Raw genomic sequence first — 22,585 nt, 5'->3', positions numbered from 1 at the left:
CTACTGCTGGTTAAGGAGGTAGTGGGGGCAGGTAGTCCCTATCTTCTCCAGTTTCTCACAATTGACCTAAATAAACGAGTGAGGGTGGGGTTAGTGAGCAAGCGGAAAGAAAGTGTTTCCTTCTGAACACCTGCACGCACCTGGATCCAGGTAAGCAGAGCAAACCTGTTTGGCCACACCCTTCCTGGCCTTTTGACTTATGTTCCAAGTCACCTCTAGCCTTTTCCATTGGTCCAGCCTCGGATGCAGGGGCCTGGAGTAGCCTTGCCAATCAAGGCTCACCTGTCCATCAAGGGGCCTGACAAGGATTCTGAGGGACGGCAGAGGGACCAGGACTGCACTTTGGGGCAGGGCTCACAGCAGATCCTGGAGGCTGGGTTCCCAAGTTCTCTAAGGCCCAGGAGCACACTGAAATCAGAGCAAGACTAGGTCTCACGCAGCCACTAGCAGCCTGAACAGGGCCTGGCCCCACGGCCTAGAATCAATCCCAGATGCTGCAGGGCTGCTGCAGGCAGGGTAGGGGCAGGATTGCTGGAGCTTGAGCCAGTGACTGTGGCCAGGGCCTTAGTGCTTAGAGCAGGTGGGGCTGAAGGCCCAGCTTGTGCCTGTGGGTGTCCTCAGTGAATCTGTCCAGAGTGAAGGAGGGGCCAACCCCAGTACAGCATTCTGCTCCCATCTCTACGAGTCCAGAGATGGTGGGGGAGCTGCAGGAGGGGCGAGGCCTCACCTGCACACATACAGCTCCAGGGGGGGCTGGGTGTTGGGGGTCATGATCCAGGGGGCCACACGGAAGGTCACGGTGTCTGTGAAGAGGGGCACCTCGGGCAGGGTCTGGGGGGAAAATGCAGGGAGTCCCATCAGGCCTCAAGACTCCCCCAGCCTCCAGCCTCCCAGCCCTGGAGGCTCCAAACTGGTCCCTGAAGCCCCTCACCCCCATCCCAGCCCCCAACGCCCTATGCACCTTGGTGTCCACCAGGCTGACGCTGAGAGAGACCAGCCCCAAGAAATCAGCATCGGGAAAGGTGAACCCCTCCACATAGAAGCCGATCTTCCGCTCCCCCAGCTGCCGCTCCACCTCGTAGGACAGATGCTGGGGTCCCAGCACCTGCTTGTAGTCGGAGAGGGAATTCCCACCTAGGGGCAACCAGAGTCAGCACCGGGGTGGGGGTGGGGTGGAGAGCAGTGCTGGGACAGGGGGGGTGGGGCTGTGAAGATGGGAGGACAGGGAACCTGAGACCAGAAATCCAGGGGCAGAGTCACCTTTGTGTTACAACTACTTGGGCTCTTCTCCAGCTCTGCCACGTGCAAGCCGCATGACCTCAGCCCAATGACTCAACCTCTCTGAGCCTCAGTTCCTCATCTGTAAAATGGGCTAACATTATATGTTTCTCATGAGGTCAATGTAAGCTTTAAATCAGATAAGGAAATAAAAGCAGCTGGCACAAAAGGGGAAGACAACCCAAATGTCCATCACCAGATGAATGGATAAATGAAATGTTGCATATCCATATCCTGGAATGTTATTCATCCACAAAAGGAATGAAGTACTGAGACACGCTACAGCATGGATGAGTCTTGAGACCATTATGCTAAGTGAAGGAAGCCCAACGCAAAAGGCCACACACTGGATGATTCCATTTGTACAAGTTGAAAGAGTAGGTACATCCTTAGGGACAGAGAGCAGGTCGGTGGTTGCCTAGGGCTGGGGAGTGGGGGCATGGGGAGTGACAGTGAGTACAGGCTTTTACTTGAGGGTGATGAAAATGTCTTGCAACTAGAAATTTTGTGGTGGTTGCACAACATTGAGAATGTACTAAATGTCACTGAATTGCTCACTTTAAAATGATTAATTCTATGTTATGTGAATTTCACCTCAATTAAAAAAAAAGCGCCTGGTTCGAGATTTGCAGATACTAACTACTACATATAACATAGATAAACAACTAGTTTCTTCTGCATAGCACAGGGAACTATATTCAATATCTTCTAGTAACCTATAATGAAAAAGAAAAAGAAAAGGAATATATGTATGTATATGTAAGACTGAAACACTATGCTGTACACCAGAAATTGAAACAACATTGTAAACTGACTATACGTCAATAAAAAAGAACCCAAAAAAAAAAAAAAAAAAAAGCACCCGGCACACAGGAGTTCTGGCCCGTCCCCTTTTCTCCTCCCCTCCAAGGGTTGTCTGGGAAGTGTCACCCTGGCACGCTCTTAGTCACAGCAGGAAAGGTTGTCAGTTCACTTAAATGAGATTTTGCTTATGTTCTGGTATCACAAGTAAATGTTTTCAGGCTGGACCTCTGCCTAAACTTCCACCACGAGTGCAGAGAAGGAACATTCTGGTTCCTATCAGTCTCATTTAGCTGGAACAAGTTCTGGGTCAGTTTGAACAGAGGGTGAAAAGGAAGAAGGAAGGGGCAGGAGAGACTTCTTGCTATTTATAAAAATGAGTAAGGGCACCTCAGGGTTAAGGATTGTTTTCACTTTGTTTTGTTTTTTTAAGCCACAGACTTCAATTAATAACCTCTTTGGCAGAACAGCTGGATTTTTAGCTTTTCTAGTCGCTGCTCCCACCTCACCCAGCCCGGACAGTACTGGTCATACATGGAGAACCCATTCCAGGCTGACAGCCCAGAGAGGGGACGGGGTCGGGGGAAGGGTCAGCGGCTGTGGAAAGAAGAGGGAGGTTGGGGGAGGGTATAGCTCAGTGGTAGACAGTGTGCTTAGCACGCACGATGTCCTGGGTTCAATCCCCAGTTACCTCTGTTAAAATAAATTAATAAATAAATAAACCTAATTACCTCCCCCTTCCAAAAAAGAAAGAAAGAAAAAGAAAGATGAGGGAGGCTTTGGTATTGAAGAGCAGGCTTTGATGCCTGCTCCACCCACAATTGGTTATGTGACCTTAGGACAGTGAATTCATGGGTCTGAGCCTCAGTTTCCCCCTCAGTAAGATGGGTCTAGTTTGGGACCCTCTTTCTTGGGCAATAAGTCGTGTCCTGATGGAGTGGCTGTTTGTAAGCTGTTGGGAGAATTACAAAAAGATGATGGAGAAGGGAGAGATGTGGATCAGAGAAGAAAGAACTAGTTTGAGAAGCAGAGGATGGAGCAGGGAGGGAAGAGGACCCTCCAGGCCACTCACCCCTAGCACAGAAGACCCCCACTCTTTTGGAATCAGAAAATGGCACGTTCAAGATCAGCTTGTGGTTGTCAAAGAGCTCGTCAGGGCCATCGCAGCTCAGCACCATGGGGGACATGTCCTGCAGGTCTGGAGAGAGTGGTACCCATGAGACAACCCTCCCGCCACCCCACACCATCACCTTGGACAGCCCTGCACATCCCTTCTGTTACTCACCATCCAGTGATGTCAGCTGGGTGTTGGTGAGGTCCAGCCCCTTGGACCTGAGACTATCCCGGTCACAGTTCACCAGCAGGACAGCCCCATAGCCCTCAGGGCCCCAGCGCCAGGATTTCTGTGGCAAAACAAGAGGCCTTGGGGTCAGGGGAACCCAGGGGTCTCTGGGAAGGGGTTCTGCTTTGTTAACTTCAAGGCTTGTATTCTGGGTTTGCTTAAAGATTTAAAGAGGGGTCATAAATATGGGGACTAAAGCTCCAGGTCTCTAGACCCAGTGAACAGCCTATACACCCCCACCCAGCAGCCCCACCCAGCCATCACACCAGAAGAGGGTGATGCTGCCGAACCCAGAAAGGCCTCTGCCAGCTGCTTAGTGTTGGCCCGACCTGGGGGACAGAGGCTGCCTCTCCCTGACCTTGATGGGGCTGGAGAATCCCCACCCCACGTCTCTCCTGGGGCTTGGCCCACAGATGTCTCTGACATTCACTCATGGTCCTGAAGGCCCTACAGGGAGGTCCAAGCTAAGGCAAGAAAGATGGCTGGAGCCCTGCCTCTGTGATCCAAGCTCTTCCTGATGTGCCTCCACTTTATCCCCACCAGACTCTGCAAGGCAGGGCTTATTTTCCCCATTTCACAGACATGGGAAAGAGGCTCTGGGGAAGTGAGCCCCAAGTCACATAGATGGGACTCAAACTCACAGGGCCACTGCTAACCTATATGGCATTCTTGTTCACCCCTCTGGCTAGATGCTGTTCTGTACCAGTGCCCAAGACATGGTTTGCATCATAGGCCCCACCCACCACCTTGCCCAAGCAATCTTGTGCAGTGAACAACCTGCACAGCCATCCATGGCAACCCTGCTCCATCTTGTCTACAAAGTCTTGTATGTGAGCCAGACTTCCTCTCTGGGGACTTTCCCTGCAAACTCTATCTCCTACCCTCCCAGAATGGCTTTCAGACACTTCCTATGGGATAACGCCTTGAGCCTACCCCATCCTCCTCCTCACTCTTAGAGTCCAACTGGGGCTGTCTACTCAGCCTCGTCTACTAAAAGCCTTCATTCAGTCACTTTACAATCTTTTATGAAGTACCTGTCATGTTTAGGGGTTTAAATACAGCCCAGGAAATAGAAAAGACATCAAGCAAAAGAACCAATCCCAGTTCTAAGGTGGCACAAGAGAGACTCTGAGAGGGTAAGCTATTTTCCAGTAGTCACACAGCATTTTGATCACACTTGTGCCTACTTGTGCCGATTTGGCAGTCCTCAGATGACTTCCCTACCCTGTTGGATACCCCAGACCTTAGAATTCATTAGCCTTCTGGAAGGAGAGCCTACCCCACCCCAAGGTTTGCCTGTCAACTCTGCCTTCTTGGGCTAGCCAGGAGAGTCCCACCTTGTCACCTTGGCTCTTCTTCACCTTGCCGGCACGGCCCATGTCGACATCAAGGGAGATGTCTGAAAAGGGATGGAGAGGGGCTACCAGGGGCTCCCTAGTCCCAGCCTCACACCCATAATGTCCAGGTTGGGGCAAGCTCTGCCCCCTCCCCAAGCCCATGAGAACCAGGAGGCCCTGTTCTGGGGACCACACCCAACTCCTGGGAGGCCCCTGTGGCAGCCCCCCATGGTTCTGGGTGTTGGAGGGAATCGAGTCTTTGGCTGTTGAATTCCTTACTCATCAGCGTGTGCTGAATTGCTGCCTCTTGGTGGCCCTGACTCTGGTGGTCAAGATGAGACTTGGAGCCAGCTGCCCCGTGCCCCGGTTGAAGGCGACATGGGGCCCTCCGAGGTCTAGTGATTAAGTCTTGGAGTTCCAGTGAGGGTGACAGGTGGGATTCTGGATGAAGGAGTTTAGCCATTGACCCATGGGCAGTGCAGTTTCTAGATTCTCGTGGCCCTTAAGTATGGCTGGGGCTCTACCCCCGAGGTCCTAAAGAAGATGCACAGCCTCTTAAGAAGCCAGACTCCTCGACAGAGGAGGAAGGTGACCATCAACTTGCACTCAGGGGCTCCCCTAAGACCCTCAAACGGCCAGCCAGGAGGTGGTACTTACCAACGCCAGTGAGGTAGAGCACGCTCTGGCCCAGGGCACCGCCCTCCTGCTGCCCGAAGTAGGAGACCTTCACCTGCGGGGACATCATTGGCCCTGAGCCAGCACGGCCGCCCCTTCCAATGGCCGTGGCACAGAGAATGGGGGACACCCCGACGGCCCTGCCTAGAGGCAGGGGAGGTGTGGGGTCCCCCCGTACTCCCTGTTGCTGAAGGCCCAAGACTCATGGGCTTCCAGCTTGGATTCAGAGCTGCCTTCTCCAGCTGGAGAGGCCATGGATGCCTCCCTGGCTCCCAGGGCTGAGCTGAGGGACAGGGTGGGTGCAGATCCCAGAGGGAACAGCTGGAGCCTCAGGAATCCATGCAGATGTCAGAGAGAAAAAATGAGGGATGGGGAAGCTGTCATCATTGACTGAGGCAGGTTGTTCAACCTCTCTTGGCCTCTGTTTCTTCGTCTATAAAATGGGAATAACAATCCCCACACCCACAATAACAGCCAGTGCTCATGGAGCCTTCCCCAAGGTCCAGAAGCCATTCCAAGTGCCTGACCCAGGCCATCTCAACGACACCCCAGGACGGCCCAGTAAATGGGGCCCAGAGGTACGATTTGAGCTCCAGGGCCCCTGCCCTTAACACCTGTCGCTGGAGTAGAGGCTGAATCAATGAATCAGGAGTCACTGTGTGTGTGGCGGGCACCTGGGCGTGAGCAAGGACAGTGTCCTCTGTAAAAGTGGAAGCTTCCTGCTTCCTTAGGTGGGAGACACACACACACAGCCAGGTATGTACCGGTGAATGTATCACGCATGTGTATGAGCATACACAGGTCCTGCTGTGGGCTCAGTAACTGGGGGTTTGTTTGGAGTCTGTGTGGAACTGAGTACAGGGATCAACGGGGGTGATTGTGAATTTGAGGGGTGAGCAGACCGGCTGTGCTTTTATGGGAGTTTCATTTGTGTGTGTGTGAGATGCTGGGGCGCTGAGGTGGCTCTGCGTGCTTGGGGTGTCTATGGACTGTATCAGGCTGTGTTGTGTGGATGTGGGTGGCAAAGCCTTATGGGGATTGGGTGGGGGGGAGATGCGCGAATAGGGTGTGCTCTGTTGGGGGGCTCTTACCTTCTGTGGGGAGGTGGCCTCTTACCTTGAGGTCATTTAAATCTTTACTGGCTGTGTCCACGGATACGATCACGTCCACGCCGGCGCCCAGGGGCCAGTGGGTCTTGCCTGTGGGCTTTGTCACCCGTGCTGGATCGTAGACCATGAAGATCTCCACCCCAGAGCTCCCAGAGATTCCGAAGGTCACAGAGCCCTTGGGCACATCACTGACAGAAAGGAGAGAGGGAAGGGTCCAGGGGCTCAGGAGAGAGACCAGTGGGGTAGTGGGCTGGGTTGGGGAGGAGCAGTGCGGTGTGCCACTGGCCGGGAGACCAGCCTGTTTGGGCCACAGGGCTCCATCCCAGCTCACCAGTGATTCCCACGTGACCCACCCTGGGCGCATCGTCTCCTGGCCTCAGGCTCCCCATCTGTAACCTGAAGGGCTTGGAGCAGAATAATGCCTGTTGAGCTTTGTTTTTGTGGCTGAGCCCTTTCAGTGGCTCTAACGTGGAACCTCAGAGATAAGACAGCCAAAAGGGAGCTAGGGTGGTGCCACGCCACGCCTTTTAACCCTTCCACTGAGGCTCCAGGGAGCAGAGACTCTGGAGTTTTCACCTCTGGATAGCCCACTCCCACCCCAAAGTTTCATCTTCTGATGCCTCTGAATTCTCTAGCCCAACAGGAAATCCATTCAGGACCCCATCTCACCTCCTCCACTGCCATCCCTGCCCTCCTAGACTGCTGGGCAGTCTCCTCACCCATTTCTCTAGGCCCATCTGTGCCCCCTCCAGTCTGTTCTGCACACAGCACATGTTGTTCCAATGCTCAAAAGCAAATTCTCACAATGACAGTACAAGGCCCCTCCTGATCTGCCCTCTGCCACCCCCTAGAACCTCCTCCTCCCAATCACGCTCAACCCTCACTCACTCTGCTCCAGCCACACTCACCTTCCTGCTGTTCCAGGAAGCTGTCAGGCTGTCCTGCCTCAGGGCCTTTGCACCAGCTGTTTCCTCTGCAGAAAATGCTCCTCCCCCCAGATATCCACATGGCTCACTCTCTTACCCGCTTCAGGGCTCTGCTTAAATGTCACGCTCTCAGTGAGCTCCCCCATCACTCCATGTAACGCTATGCCTTTCCCCACCCTCTCCCTCACTCTCCCTATCACTCTCACTCTGCTGACTGTTAATCATGCTGTTATTTACTGTGCATCTCTCCTGCTAGAAGGTCAGGCCCACGAGGGCGGGCAGTTCTGTCTATTCTGCTCACTGCTATATCCCAGCACCTATAACAGTGCCTGGTGTGCAGTCAGTGCTCATAAACACTTGTTAAATGAATGAATGGACTCAGTTTCCCCTACTCTGCAGAGAGATGCAGGCCCATCTGTCCCAGGTGGTACAAAACTTGACTGATGCCAGGACCCAGAGCAAAATTTTCCCCATCCGCCTGATATAGCACATCCACCTGATGCCCTAGAACCCTACATTCCAGAAAGGGGGTGGGGAACCCTCAGTCCACCAGACCCCAGCCAGGGGCACTCATCTCCCGGGCCTCCAAGCTGCTCCTCGGACCACCAGCTACAGCAGGGAGGGACCAGCCTTCCTGGGCCGTAGACTCAGAGGGGATGCCCTGCAAACTCGGGCTGCAGGGCACCCAGAGCTAAGCCAACAGGACTTCCACAGGTGCATCTTGTCCTTCATCCCCTGAGTAAGCCTGAGCTGTGTGCCTCCCTGTCCCGGCCCTGGGCTAGGCCCTAGGGTTCCATGAGGCCCTTGGCCATGAAGCCCACACCCTAGAGGGGAAGTCAGACCAGGGAACTACATGTCAATGTTTCTCCCTCCATGACGTGTCAGGGGTCTCCACTGACAGACCCCAGGGCAGAGCCATCAGCCTCAAGGCCATCACCCAAGGTACAAGTCTACTTGCAGACATCCACCTGACTGTAAATATGCACTGTCCTTTGACATTTCCTCCCGCCTTCATCCTTTCCTGGACCCCTGAGAGCCCTGGAGAAACCAGACACCCCTCTCTAGCCCCCACCATGGTCACTCAGTCCCCCAAAGCAACAGCCCCCTTTGACCATTGTGATGATGGTTACAGTTCGAACAACCCCAGGTCCCACTCAGTGCCTGGCTCTCTGATGTGCACCATGGCTCCACAAGGCAGTTCTGAATCTCCTCGTTTTAAGGATGAGGCTGGGGTGGAGGGGGCCCCTGAGCCCTGTAGGCTCCTGGCAAGATCCACGTCCCCTACGCCCCACTCTTGGCCTCACCACCCCCAGTGAGGCACGATCCCTTCAGGCAGCCTCCCACCTTACCCTCCCCTCTTTGTCCTTATTTAATCAGTTGCCAGGGGAACCCAAGTCTCCCAGACTTTCATCCGCTAACCTGACCCCATCTCCCAACCTCCTCCAGTCTCAGTCAGTGTCACACGCCATCATCAGCACGGGGGCCTCAACCACATCTGGGAGAGCTTCCTGTCACAGACACCTGCTCCCCGCATCCACTGGGCCCAGGGGTGGGCCGGGGTCTGGCTTGCTCCTCACTGTCCCTTCCAGGCCACTGTCACTCTGTCCTTGTTCCTTGAGGGTGTCAGCTCCTGCCACCATCTCCAGCGCTGCTGTCACCACTTTTATTTCAAAGGCCACAGGGGGTGGTGAGGGGGTAGCCTGGCCCCTCAGTCCCTTGACCTCCTCTCTTCCAGTGGTCCTGTCCTCTACCCGGCCTCTCCCGTGGGTGGACCCCAGACTTTGTCATGGCCAAGAACTGCACCCATGACAAATTCCCCTACTAGCCACCCACCCTGATACCACCTCCCAACCTGCCCGCTCCTTCTGCCACGCCAACTGCAACAGGCCTTCAAGTCCACAGGGACCTGCATCCATGGAAGTCTGCGCCCACTCTGCCCCTTCTTGCCAGCCCTCACTCCTCCTGTTCTCTCTTCCCCTCCCCGGGCTTAGATTCCATCATCCCACATCAAGGTCACTCCCTCCTCCACTCTCAACTCCCCTGCGTGTCTTTCTCTCCATCATACTGGCTGGCAAAGCTCCAGCCACTGTCAAATCCACCTCGCCCCAATTCTACATCTGCACCCATGCAGCTGGTCACTTACAACACTTTGGGGCGTTCTCTTCTCCTTTATGGTCCCAGATAACCATTCCAGGCCTCTCCTCTTTCACTCCTCCCCTCCTCTTTCATCTCTTCCCCTCATCACTCAGAGCTGGTCACCTCCCTCTTCCCAGCGTCGCACCTGTCAGCCCACTGCTTCTGAGCCCAGCGCGCCTGCCCTCCTGGACAATGGATGGGCTGCCCCAATCCTCCCCTACTGGAGGGCATTGCCCCAGCCTTGCCCCTTCTCACCCTCACTCACGACCTTACAGATATACTATAAATATCATCCATCGTAACAAATCACGCCTCATTTCTTCTGCTCCCATCTTAGCAAATCTCCTCAAGACTGAAGGCTATTTGCTGCCCAGATCTTTCCTCCTGTCCTCTCCGTGACCTGCCTCTAATCAAGCTCTCCTCTGCACAGTGCCATCCAAACCACTCTGCTGCCAAATCCAAATGTCCTTTCTCTTCTTCCTCCAGGTGATCTGTCAGCGGCGTCTGACCCAGGTGACCAACTATCCTCCTGGAGACACTTTCCACTCGGCCTCTGGGACACAAGACTCTCCTGCTGTCTCACCTCCCTGGCTGTCTTCCTCTGCTGCTTCCTTCCTGCATCTTGTTCTAACTCCAGGTGCCCCAGGCTGTGGTGCACAGGCACACATTTAACACCAGCAGCTGGGGTAGGAGGAGGGAGCAAAGTATGCACAGATATAAGTTTACTATAAATGTTACTGATATAGATGACATGTAACACACAAGATACAAACAACAGTACAGCAGACATTACTCTTTGTTGTAAAATGTGTTGTCAGTGCTCCGTAGCTCACTGACTCTTACAAAATGCCTCTCTTATCAATGGAGCCAACAACCTATGGTTGCAATTCAGTCATGATTCCAGAAACGGAGTTGCATCTGGATCTGCAAATTCTTCCCCCAGCAGGTTTACTGCCGAACATTTATAGTGATGTGGATGTTGATTGATATTTTCTTTTCTGCTCGAGAGTAAGAGGAAAGTGAAACTGTGACGATGTGAGACTTCACTCCTTCAAGGCCACGAGCGACTTCTTTGCCGGGTTAGAGGTCACTGAAGAGCACCTCCTCACACATTCGTGCTAATCTCAAGGGGACAGCTATAGACACCATACACCTTCCAGTGACATCTGCGTCATTAATTTTTCTTCATTGAGAAAACAATCAATGGAGTCCTGACTCGCCTTGGCTAGTTTCCATGGTGTAAATACTCCCAGTATGGACAATGTCAAGTTACCATTGCAACGTCATTGAACTCAGGTTTGCAAAGAGGTGCACGTAGCCCCCCCATGGATAACTCTCCTACCACATGGAGGGGAATGATCGCAGATACTGATAGAACATAGTCAAATAATTAGGAAGCGATGCGCTTTGAGTATTCATTACCTTTGAATTTTATATAATTTATTTAACAGTAAGTATATGTAGTTTAATTTAAAATAAGGGCCTGTGTTTGATGACAGGCTCATTAACTTCCTTAAAACAATGGACAACCAGGTCCCTTTGGGGAAGGATCCTGCTACACTGATAAAAACTTGTGCTTGTTCTCCTTTCTCCCAGCCGTCCCCAAAGGGACTTACAGCCTTTTACCAGGGTGACTCTACACTGGGGAAAAGGAAATGATCAGACTTTTCTGGTTTTCATGGACACTGGCTCTGAACTGACACTAATTCTGGGGGACTCAAAGGGATCCTGCAGCCCACCAGTCAGAGCAGAGGCTTGTAGTGATCAGGTGATCAGTGGAGTTTAGCTCAGGTCTGTCTCACCACGGGCCCAGTGGGTGCCCGAACAAACCCAACCCGCAGTCTTATTCCCCCAGTTCTGGAATGCGGGATTGGAATGGATGCGCTAGCAATGGGCTCGCGCTATGGCGAGTGCACTCAAGTGGCTACAGCCGGCCTGGCCCCAGGGGCTCAGTGCTGGGCTGTCCCCTCCTCTCTGCCGACACTCGCCCCCTGAGTGATTGCCACCTGCCACAGCAGTATGCTGAGAACCCCCACTTTTCCATCTCCAGGCCCTTACAGCTGTCTTTTGAACATCCCCCTTAGGGTGTCTAATAGGCGTTTTAAACTTAACATATCCAAAACCAAACTCCTCCTTCCCCACTCCTGCTCTGTCGAAACCTACCCAAGTCAGTCCATGGAGCCCCATCCTCCGATCAGCCAGGCCCTCTCTCCTTCCCTCACGCTCACATCTAGCCACCAGCGAACCCCATCAGCTCCGTCTTCACAGCATCCCCCTGCTGACCTTCGCATCTCCTCCATGCCTAACATCCTGGTCCAGGCACTAGTTTTTACATGTGAGTTTTTACAACAGGCTGGTCCCCTTGCTTCTTCTCCTGCAGCCCGCGGTCTGTTCTCAACACAGCAGCAGAGGGATCCTCTTAAAACAAAAGTCTACGAGGTCCCTTCTACTTGCAGCCTTTCCTTGGTGGGGGCTCCATGGTCTGCCCCCAGCTGGCCATGACCCCCTTGCTCCCACAGACCCAGTTCCTGCTCTCCCTCCAGCTGCCAAGCTCCCTGCTGCCTTAGACCCTTTGCGCTCAGTACTCTTGGTTCAGAAAGTCCAGCTCGCAGGCATCTGCTGGGTACTCATCCCCTCCTTCCCAGAGGTCCTCCTGGCTGCCCTATTTAAGGCAGTGCGAAGTGGATGACCCCACGAATCCCACGCTCCCTAAACCCATGATCCAGCTTCATTTCAAGCCACAGCACTTGTCACCTGATGTGTCATCTTTATTTGACGTATTTCCTTACTGTCCATCTCTCCCTCTAGAACACAGAGAACTTTTCTATTTTATTTTCACTAAAACTACTGTCATCTCAGTACCCAGCGCAGTGCCTGCCGTGGCCGAGGAGTACAGGAAACCCTTGTTTCACAGATGAAGACAAGGCAGTCCAGGAATGTGGAATTGTAACCAAACAGGACCCTATGGACCTTTCCGGGACAGACCCCCACCCCGTGTCCTTCACCTGCCTCTTGTTTGTAGAAAAACGTTAGCCTCCTAGGCCCTCCCCAAGTTCCAACGAATAAATTTAATCAGATAAGTGAGAAAATCTAGGAACAAAGGAAAAGAGTCAAGCAACTTAAAGTTTTAGCCATTAAACAAAGTTAAGGACTTTAGTTTCTTCTCAAGGGCCATAGATAATATTTTGAGCCATGTCCTTTGAACTGTTGTACAGAGCCTGAAACCCCCACCCGGTGACAGAAGTTAACTGCATGCTGCCCACAGCCCTGGCCACACAACCCCTTATTTGGAGTCTTGGTAGAAAAAATAGTAATAAATTTTTTTTTTAATAATAGAAGAGGGGCTATCAGGACCTTCTGAGCCCAGCCTGGTGTCCTGCAGTCTCAATCTACCCCCCCACCTTGCTCTGCAGCTCACTCCTAGTTCGCCCCTCTCTGGGGCGCTGGGATCCTGGTCTCAGCTTCCTCCCTTCCCCCTTGCAGGTGCCAGGTGAGCCCTGCAAGGATGGACCTTGGGGAAAGGAGGCTTCCTGCACGTGATGGGAAGGGCTGAGCCCCAGGGCAGGTATCACCTGCCCTCCCGGAAGGGGCTGTTCAGGTCCTAGCCCCGCTGCCTTCCAGGCCCCGTCTCCCCAACCAAGCCGCTCCCCTTGTGCTGCCTCTCAGGGTGAAAAAGGTGCGGGGAGCTGAGGCTGTCCCAGCAGGAACTCTGCAGGCTGAGGGGGGAGCTCTTAGAGGGTGTAACAGGCAGGTGTGGGAGTTGGGGTGAGCTTCAGGCTGCCCCCCAGTGGGATTTGCCTCACCAGTTCTCCCAAGCGGCTGGGCAGGTTCCTCCCAATCCTCGCCTCCCTCCCCCCACGCCCCCCCCTGCTTCTTGGTCTTAGGATGCAGCCCCCAGACCCAACCAAACCCCGGGAGGCAGTCCTGGCATGCCCCCAAACTCAGAGCCAAGTGAGGTAATGGATTTGAAAGCACCCCTTTATTAAGCGAAAGGGACTAAGTCATTACCATACAGGAGGTGCCGTCTGGCAGGTGGCATCATTCTTAGCATCTGTATCCTCATTCCCATTGTTGCACTGATGGGCCTGTGCCCTCACCTTGCCCTCGCCCTTCTCTGCGGAGGTGGGGTGGGGACCGGGAGAGGGCGATATTTTGCCTTCTTGAAGACCCACTTCAAATGCCACCCCTTCCGTGGAGTGGAGCATGAGCTGTGTGTGGAGTGTGGCTTTGAACCTGGTCACTGAGCCACTCTGAGCCTCGATTTTCCTCCTCTGTAAAATGGATATAATCCAGAGCTACTTCCTAGGACTGTTGGAAGGATTTCATGAGGTGGTACATTTAAAGTGCTTGGCACACAGTAGGTGCTTAATAAGTGTTAGGTTCATCATTGCTGTTACTCTTCCCAGAGCCCCAACAGCCCAACCCACTTCAGCCAGAACCCCGTATCCTTTCCTCTGTGACCCCACAGCACCAGTTCAGACCCTCCTTCCGACCCCGTGACAGTCTGTGTCACCCAGAGCAGCACCCTGACTCACCCTGTCACATCTCCACGCCCCATGCCCAGAGCCAGGCCTGCTTTACCACGTGAATAAAGAGGCTGCAAGGAGAATGGAGTCAATTCTCACAGAATCTCACAAAAGGAGGCGCAGAGGAAGGAACGAGGAATTTCAAATCAACAGGTTAATTCCCAGCCAGGCCCACCTGCTTTGGCAAGGTATGTGCCCACCTACCTGTTAAGGCATAAGGGCAGCATGTTTCACAGGTAACACTGGAATCGGGTAATATTGGGGTGGCATTTTCAAGCACCTACTATGTGCCAGGCACCCGCTCAGCTTTTGGTACCTGTGATCTCACCTACACTTCACCACAACCCTCTTACATATGTGTTGCTGTCCTCATTCAGCAGATGAAGCAATCTCCTCAGAGAGGTTAAGTAACTTTCCTAGGGTCACACAGCTGACACAGGGAGGAAGGAGCAGCAGGTTTGTCTTCTATCTTTTGCTGTCCCGGCTGACATTCAAATGGGTGTATGTGCCCTGAGCATGTCCCCGGCAAGGATCGGAGGAAGGAGACAGGGAAGACGCAGGAAGGAAAAGGAAAACGTTGAAACTTTGCAAGACAAGCTTCTCAATAGACTCCTGTAGGAGCTGGCAGGATGGAGGCACTGAGGCAGGAAAGCCATGTCCCCTCCTCCCGCTCCGCACACCCAAACTTTGCAGAGGTGAGGTCCAGACTGGGAGAGTGGCACCCATGACTTTCTGGCCCCTTTCTGCCCTAAAACAATGAGACTGTGGAGTATCTGCACAGGCCTTGAGTCAGAGAAGGGTCCCAGAGGTCATCCTGGCCGGCTCCCTGCCCATCACAGGACTCCGTGCTTGAACACTTCCTGTGACAGACAGCTCACTACCTTACACCCTCTGTACTTTGACAGCCCAGGGAATTAGAAAGCTTTTCTCTGGCTTGGCTGCAACCTACATCCAGAAGCTTCCTCCCACTGGGGCTCCACAGGACACACCTTATCTCAACTGCTCAGAAGTTGACCACCGGGTCTCCAGGGAGAAGAGAAACACCGCAGTCATGGAGAAGTTCCCTCCCGTGCCCTCCTTCCTACCTGCTTCTTGGACAGCACCAGCCCCAGGACGAGCTTAGGGGTCAGGGGCCCCTCTGCCCGTCGAGGGTGTGGGCAGGGAAGGCAGAGTGGTACTGACCTAGCCTCCAGCTGGGTGGGTGGGTATGAGAGGTGGTGGCAGAGGACCAGTGTGCTCTGGAGGCTTGTCCAGGGCACTGGGGTGGGGGAGAGGTGAAAGCAGAAGGGAGAATAGTGAAGAATTGGATGGAAGGACGGGAGAGCAAGCCAGTGGGCCACCTTTGAGCAGACCAGCCTGCCAAGCCTGTGGATCCTCCTTCATACCTAGCCAGCCACCTGCCCTCCCGAAGTCCCAGAGGTGTCACCCTCCAGGGGGCCTAGACTTGACATTCCCTGGACTGACGCCACAAGAAATGCCATGGGACCAGCCAGCAAGACCCAGCAAGTCCTCTCTGGTGCATCCAGCTCTGTGGCGACTCCTGTCAGGAGCTGAGACTCACTGTGAGTCCCACAGAGCTGGCCGACCACCTGTGTGCCGTAAAGGATGGCAGACCCCTCCCCAGGAGCACAGGGAGCTCCGGTTACTGCTGTCAGCTGCTCCACCTCCAGGTGCATTTCCTGAGCACCTACTGTGTCACGTGCCACCCTGGGTACTGGGAAAGCAGGGATGAGTCACCCCTGCCCCTGCCCTCTTGGGATCCACCCACGGCAGGTACATCATGGTCTGCAACATGCTTTTCCACCATTCTCCTTCCACCCACATGGCTCCTGTCTGCTGAGCAAGGCAGTTTTTATTCCTTTCCCCATTTTACAGAAGATGAGCTGAAATTCAGAGAGAGGCCACACACAGGGCGACAGTGGAGAGCTGGGATATGACCCCACTCAGGTTTGACTACAAAGCTCATTCTCTGCCCTGCTCCCACGCACCCCTAGAGCTGACCCGACAACATAAAAGATTCCCAGATAATGGGCTCTCTCGGGATTGGGCTCAGAGAATTTGGGCTCAGGCAGGCCTGAGTTCAAATCCCAGCTCGGCTATGTGCAGGCTGTGTGACTGTGGGCCAGTCTCTTGACCTCTCTGTATCTCCATTTCTTTGTCCGATAAATGGAGATTAGGTGTTACTACCTCATAGGTTCGTTGTGAGGCTTAATTGAGAGAGTGCGGTGAACACGTAACACAGTGCTGCCGTCACTGTCATTACTGTCACAGGGGACACGGGGAGCAGGCAGACCCTGGGGAAGAGGACTCTAGCACCTCCCTTCACTTTCTGACCTGCCTGAAAACCTGGTTAGTGATGCAGTTGTCAGCATCCACATCCTGAAGTTTTTTAGCTCCCAGACTAAGATGGGAGCCCCTCAGGGGCGGGTGTGGGTTGTATCATCTCCAAGTGCCACAGCCCAACAGAGCCAGACAAGGGGCAGGTGTCCAGTAACATTTGTTAAGTGACTGCAGCAGAGTAAAGGCCACAGAAGGTTCAGACCCTGGCACGGTCCTCCCTGGGTGCTGGCTGTGCTGACAGAGTGCGGGGAGGGCGATGGCTGACAACCCCCTGCCCCCGCCCAGACCCCACACTGTGGGCAGGAATTTTCCCCTAAGTGTAGAATCACACAGGGCGTGGCTATGTCCTCTCCCTCTTTCTTTCCTCCCCAGAGACAGTAATCATGGGTGCCTTATGCCCTGTCATCGCTCAGCTAAGGGCGCATCCAGAGTGCCTGCAAGGAGGGTCTGGGCCCGCCAGGCCTTCTTTCAGTGGACCTCTGCCTGCCCAGAAATGGGGGCTGGAGAAGGGGAATGATGGCTTTCATCCATGGGCCTTCCCAGCAGAGGCAGACAGGGGCTGGGGGCCAGAATGTCCTGAGAGAAGAGCCCTGCATGGAAAATCACAGTCATGAGTCACTTGTCTCCTTTCAGCCTGTTTCCCCATCTGCAAAATGTGCTCTGCGGATGAGGTAATTTCTCATCTGTATAACAGGGGCCAATTTCACAGGTACAGTCGACAGGTGAGAGTATCCCCATCTAGCATGGGAGGAAACAGGCTCAGAGAGGCTAAGTAACTGGCCCAAGGTCACACAGCCTGCAAGAACCAGCCTAACCCCCAGCTGGTGGTTATAACTACCAACCATCCCATTCTTAGCAGTCACTGAACTGACTCTCAGACGGTCCCACCTCAATTCATCGTCTTCTGGGGCTGTCGGGACAGTGCCCAGCCTTCCTTCCTCCTCACCCAGGTCCAGAAACCCCAGCCCCCTCTTCCTGTATGCCTGGCAGCCTGGCTCAGACCATATCTTCTGCAGGATCCTACTGAGGAATTTCTGGCCTTCCCTTTGCCCACTCCTCCCACCATGGCAACAGAGAGCCAGGTGCGGGGAGGAGGGGGCATAAACGTGGCTGGAAAGGTATGATGGAGAAGCACTTGGCAGGGCTTTAAGTAGCCTTGGACTCAAATGCAGGGTGACCTAGTTCTCTGTTCTGTGGCCCAGGGTGCATTTGGGGGCACAACACAGGTCTGTACCTGCTAAGAGGCCAGGCCCCTATCAAGTTCCAGCAGATCCCAGCCTCCTCAGTACTGGCCCCTCGGCAGCAGCGTTTGGAATCCCCCCACCGCTCTCAGCCCACAGCTGAGCACCCCTCCTGGGTTCCCCAGGTGGCTGATATCTTGGCTGGGTGTGGATTTGCCAGTTCCTTCCAGCCCAACATCCCACCCTCCACATATCTTTGAGCATCAGGACCACTTGGCGGAGCTGAACAGCTGCTTAGAAGCCACAGCAAAGGGAGTGGAAGCTTCTCTGGACAGAGCAAAGGAGAGGACAACACATCACAGGGAAAGCATTTTGGGATCAAGGAGGAATCTGCATCACGGGTAAATGACCATAATTCCATTCCCTGTATCTCATGTCTTTTCTCAGGGCCCATCAGCTGGCCCCTGGGACCACTGAGAAAAGCAGGGAGAGGGCTGGGGTGGAAGAGAGAGAAGTGGGGGTTGGAAGTGATGGGAACAGGAGAGGGATGAGAAGTCGGTGGAGGAGGAGGGGAGATTCTAAGACCAAACGGATGGGAAAGAGAAGACTGGGGCAGGGGAGGGGCTACAGGGACAGAAATGGGGAGGAAAGAGAGACTGATGAGGGATTCCCAGATCTCAAAACAGGAGGTGGCAATGGGGACCAGGGAGGTGAGGACATCTGTAGACTTAAGAGGAGGCTGACCTCTGATGCCCTCCCTGATGCTAATATTTTACACATCAAGATCTCACTCACTCCACCATTTCCCATTCAGATTCTGTGACCTCTGACCTCTCATAGCTCCGTGGATCTTACGGGGAACCCCCGTTTCACATTCTCCAAGAATCTTCAAATTTAAACTTCAACATTACTTCCAATAAAGGAATGTGATGCAGCAGCAGAATGGAACTGGGAGGAGCTGAGGTCCTCATCTGGCTTTAAACCCAGGTCTCAGCCAGGCTCTCGGAGCCTGTCAGTCATTGTGAATTAGTATTGGCATCAATCCTATAATTATCCCATGAGAAGCACAATTATGCTTCATTGTCCTTCTGTGCAAGCTAAAACCATTAATTTACTCAACATAAACATTAAGAATATATATATATCTCACAAGTTTTATAACTCTGTTTGGGTATTTTTGTGTCTTGAAATACAGGTAACCCCAGAAAAAGGAAGTGGCCTGTTCCTCTCTCCCGCTTGTCTGAGAGGCCCCACAGACACTCCTTTCTCTGTGAGCCTCAAATCCCAACAATCTGGGATCTAAAGGGTCTCTTCTGCTTTGATGCTTTTGCTGGGCTGGGGGAGACTTAGAAAAACTCCAGGAGAATGTCCCCAGCCCCACCCAGCCAGCCTTCCCCTCCACCCCCAAGAATAAACACTCATATGGCCTCCAGCTCTGATTCTGGCCCCTGGGCAGACAGGGAGCCTAGGCTGGATCATTAATGGATTCCTCACATCACACCCCCTCATTTTTGGCATGAGACCTCTGGGGGCCACCTCCAGGCAAGGACAGGGACAGCCAAGGCCATCTGGCCAGACCCGAAGGGTCACGGTGGTGAGCTAGCCCGCTGGGATGAGTGTAGGATCTGCAGCACATGCTGGGTCAGAGGATTTCTAAGGGTTCCTTGGGCTGGGACACCCTGGGGCACACAATTACCCCAGTACAAATATTTCTCCAAATAACCAGTCGACAGAGCACATGGGGGAATTAATTACTTCCCATGATGTCACCCTTACACACCCATCTCTACTAAATCTGGAGGGCTCAGACTCCGGGCAGCTCAGGCGACTGGTACACCTCCTCTTTGGTTGGGGGGGGGGCTTCCCCCTTCAACCAGCAAAGCCAAACAGAAGGCCCTTGTTTGTCCTCAGCTGGAGCCAGGCACCTGGCAATGAGGGTGGGGAAGCCCCAGGGTCACCATCAGGTGTAGCCCCTCCCTCCAAGCCAGCCCAGGCCCGGAGTTAGCTTTAGGCTCCCCTTAAAACTATCCCAGGTTGACCATTCATGGCCCCCCGCTTCCACCTCTCTTGACAATTCCACGTTGCCTTTCTCCACCTATCAAAGACTTCACTGGCAGGAAGTTCTTCTTTAGGTCTACTTTAAAACCAACTTGCTGCAGAATAAACTTCAGTTTTCTAATTTAGCGACTCTCCGTGGCTATGACCCTAGTCACCACCAATATCCAGGGTGAAGGTTCCTGAAGGTCTCTTACTGGTGCTCACTCAGGACCCGAGCAGCTCCCTACCCACAGAATCAACCAGGGCACAGAAGCTTCGGACAATCAGGCAACTTCCCTGTGCCCCTCACCTGGGCTGGGGCCCACACCTGAGGATACCAAGGTGCCTGGTGATCTCCAAGAAGATTTACAGATAGCATCGCCCCCATGTTCCCACTACACACCCCCTGATCTGTCCTCTACCCCACCCTCTCAGATGGGAGGAACAGATAGTGGGGGAAACGGAGCTCAAGGAGCTGTGGATTCAGAGCTGTAAGCACCTCCCTCTTCCCCGGCACCGGCAGAGCAAGGCCCTGCACAGGCACACTCCTATTTCTCCTGCCCCAACCCATTAACATCAATGTTATTGCTGCCCGGCTTGTCAGATGAGGAAAGAGTCTCAGAGAAGTAGGGTAGCTTGCCCAGGGTCACACAGCTACGAACAAGGCTGGGATGAGGTAACTGAGTCCGTCCAACCTCAGAGCGTGGGGGCCCTACCGCCACCCTGAACTGCAGAGGTGACTCGGGTCATCCTGTCAGAGCTCAGAGGAGGGAACGAGGCCCTTGGAGGACCAGTGACTAGTCAAGTGCTTCTGGCCTTAGACAGCAGAACCTCAGCCCAGGGCCTGGGGTTCTGAAATGACCTTCCAGAGACAGACATCCCCTGGGGTGAGAACAGGGGTCTGGAATTGGGAAGCTAGGGGCTCATTAGAGACCCCCTCTCTGCTCTCGGTGTTGAAGCAGAGTTGCCAAATAAAGTACAGGGTGCCTAGCTAAATTTGAATTTCAGCTAAACAGCCATTTTTTTTCTAAATACAAGTATGTCCCATGCAACTACTAAAAAAAAAAAATGTTTTTTTTTAAATCTGAAGTGGAAACTTAACTGGGCATCCTGTATTTTCGTTTGCTAAGTCTGGCAACCTTGTGTTAATTTAAAAGGGCAGGAGAAAATGGGATCTGCTGGTCACCAAGGGAACCAGCCCCACATCAGGGCCCCCAGGATGACTTAGAGCCTCCAGGGCTCCTGGCTGTCCCTCCTCGGCTCCCGGCCACTGCCCGAGAGAGGGGCAGGGAGGCCTTCTGGGGCAGAGGCTCACCTGAAGCCAGGTGAAGCTGGGCCCAGCAGTTCATTAACCAGATTGGGAGAGCACAGGGACTGAGACCCAAGAGGGCCGATGTGGGCGGGAGGGGAGGAAGGAGAGGCTCAGATCCCACCTTGTAGCAGACCTCAGCCCCCACCTCCTCTGGGAGGAAGGCTCCCCTCCTGACCCACCCCCCATCCGCTAGGGCTCTGGCCCCAACTGTTCCAGTAATGATGGAGTTCGTAGACAGTGTGTCAGAGCCAGAAGGGCCCCCAGAGATCCTCAAGCCCAACTCCCTCAGTGGCCAGCTGGGGAACCTGAGGCTGGGGCCAGGCCAGGGAGACTCTAGGCCCATGGGAGAAGCTGACGCTTCCACTGCCCCTCAGATGTAATCATTGCCACTGTCACCACCGTCATCACCATCAAGCCCCAGGCTGGTTCCCAGCCTTTTACTTTATTAATTCATTGAATTGTTCCCTAACCACTCCCTCCTGATCCCAGTCGCCTCTGATGTCCGGCCTCCGATGATCAAGCTGCCACACACACCACCCCTCCCCCTCAGAGAGATGGGTTGTTGGCAAGAAACTGAAACAAATCAGTTTGTTGGTAAATCAGTTTGTTGGCAAATCAGGGGAGGTCCAGTCCTGTCCCTTGTTTTGAGCAACAATTCATTTTGATGCTCCATACGAGTTCCGCTTGGACATAAGAATGCAGAGCTCAGACCCCAAAGCCTGGTCCCACAGCTCACAACTGGAACCCTCATCCCAGGACTTGAGGCCAAAGACTTGCCCCCCTCCCCGTGCCAGAAGCCAGAGCCCCAAGGTGGACCTGATATCCTCGTCCTACCCTCCCAGGTGCTACAGCCAAATCCGCCTGCTCTGCTGTCAAAACAGCCTCCTGCCAGCTTCCTCCAAAGTGTCTGATTTCGTCCACCCAGTGCCCACCCCTTGCCTCAGGTCCTCCGTTCCAGCCCAGCCCTCCGCAGCCAGGTGGGCGCTTCTCAGTTCTCACCTGTAAACATCCACATACGTTTCGACTCCCACCACACACACAGCATAGGTGGGCTTCTTCAGGGACAGCTGCACAGCTCTCTGCGGGGCCATCCTGTCCCCCTGGCTCTCAATCTCCAGGCTCCCTGGCTCCCCAGCTCCTCTCCCCGGCACCTCGTTGCCAGGAAGGAGAGTGAGTTCTGATGAGCCGGTGCCTTCCTCCTCCCTTTTAATTTCAGCCCTATGATTTGATTAGCCTGCCTGAACCTCGTCCCCACCTCCTGGCTCCATGCCCATCCCTCCTCACTCAGGCCTGTTAATCGAAGAGGATAAGGGAGGAGGTACCCAGGGCCTCTCGGAGGATGGGGAAGGGGGGGCTTCAACTGGGGCCCCTGGTGGAGCAGAGTTCAGCTGCCAACAGAAGGCGACCAAGCTCCCCAGCAGCCCCTGTCCCCCTTCCTGCAGTTCTGCCTCTATCCTCAGATTGTCAGTGCCTGAATCCACACGGTAACGATGTCAGTGTTTTCTGAGGGCTAACTACATGCTGGCTAAGCGGTTCGCAGATCTTATCTCACATGTTAAGAGATCAGCTAGCACATAAACCACGG

At 53.9% G+C, this 22,585-nt stretch overlaps 1 protein-coding gene across 1 annotated transcript in view; it reads right to left on the bottom strand.

Moving 5' to 3' along the window:
- The window catches only part of LOC102518454 (protein-arginine deiminase type-1), a 37,165-nt gene extending 14,961 nt beyond the window's left edge, over positions 1 to 22,204 (bottom strand). Inside the window, exons 1-8 of the mRNA XM_032495285.1 lie at positions 22,000 to 22,204; positions 6,550 to 6,730; positions 5,416 to 5,488; positions 4,759 to 4,820; positions 3,365 to 3,482; positions 3,152 to 3,277; positions 962 to 1,134; positions 728 to 831 (exon numbers count right to left, since the gene is read on the bottom strand). Of these exons, the coding sequence (XP_032351176.1) occupies positions 728 to 831; positions 962 to 1,134; positions 3,152 to 3,277; positions 3,365 to 3,482; positions 4,759 to 4,820; positions 5,416 to 5,488; positions 6,550 to 6,730; positions 22,000 to 22,091 (929 nt within the window). The 5' untranslated portion in view covers positions 22,092 to 22,204. The remainder of the gene's footprint in view (positions 1 to 727; positions 832 to 961; positions 1,135 to 3,151; positions 3,278 to 3,364; positions 3,483 to 4,758; positions 4,821 to 5,415; positions 5,489 to 6,549; positions 6,731 to 21,999) is intronic.
- Positions 22,205 to 22,585: the final 381 nt, after the last annotated feature.

The sequence above is a fragment of the Camelus ferus genome, chromosome 13, assembly GCF_009834535.1.
Source record: "Camelus ferus isolate YT-003-E chromosome 13, BCGSAC_Cfer_1.0, whole genome shotgun sequence".
Classification (NCBI taxonomy): domain Eukaryota; kingdom Metazoa; phylum Chordata; class Mammalia; order Artiodactyla; family Camelidae; genus Camelus; species Camelus ferus.
The sequence above is the reverse complement of the archived record's forward strand: the minus strand, read 5'-3'. Positions and strand labels throughout refer to the sequence as shown.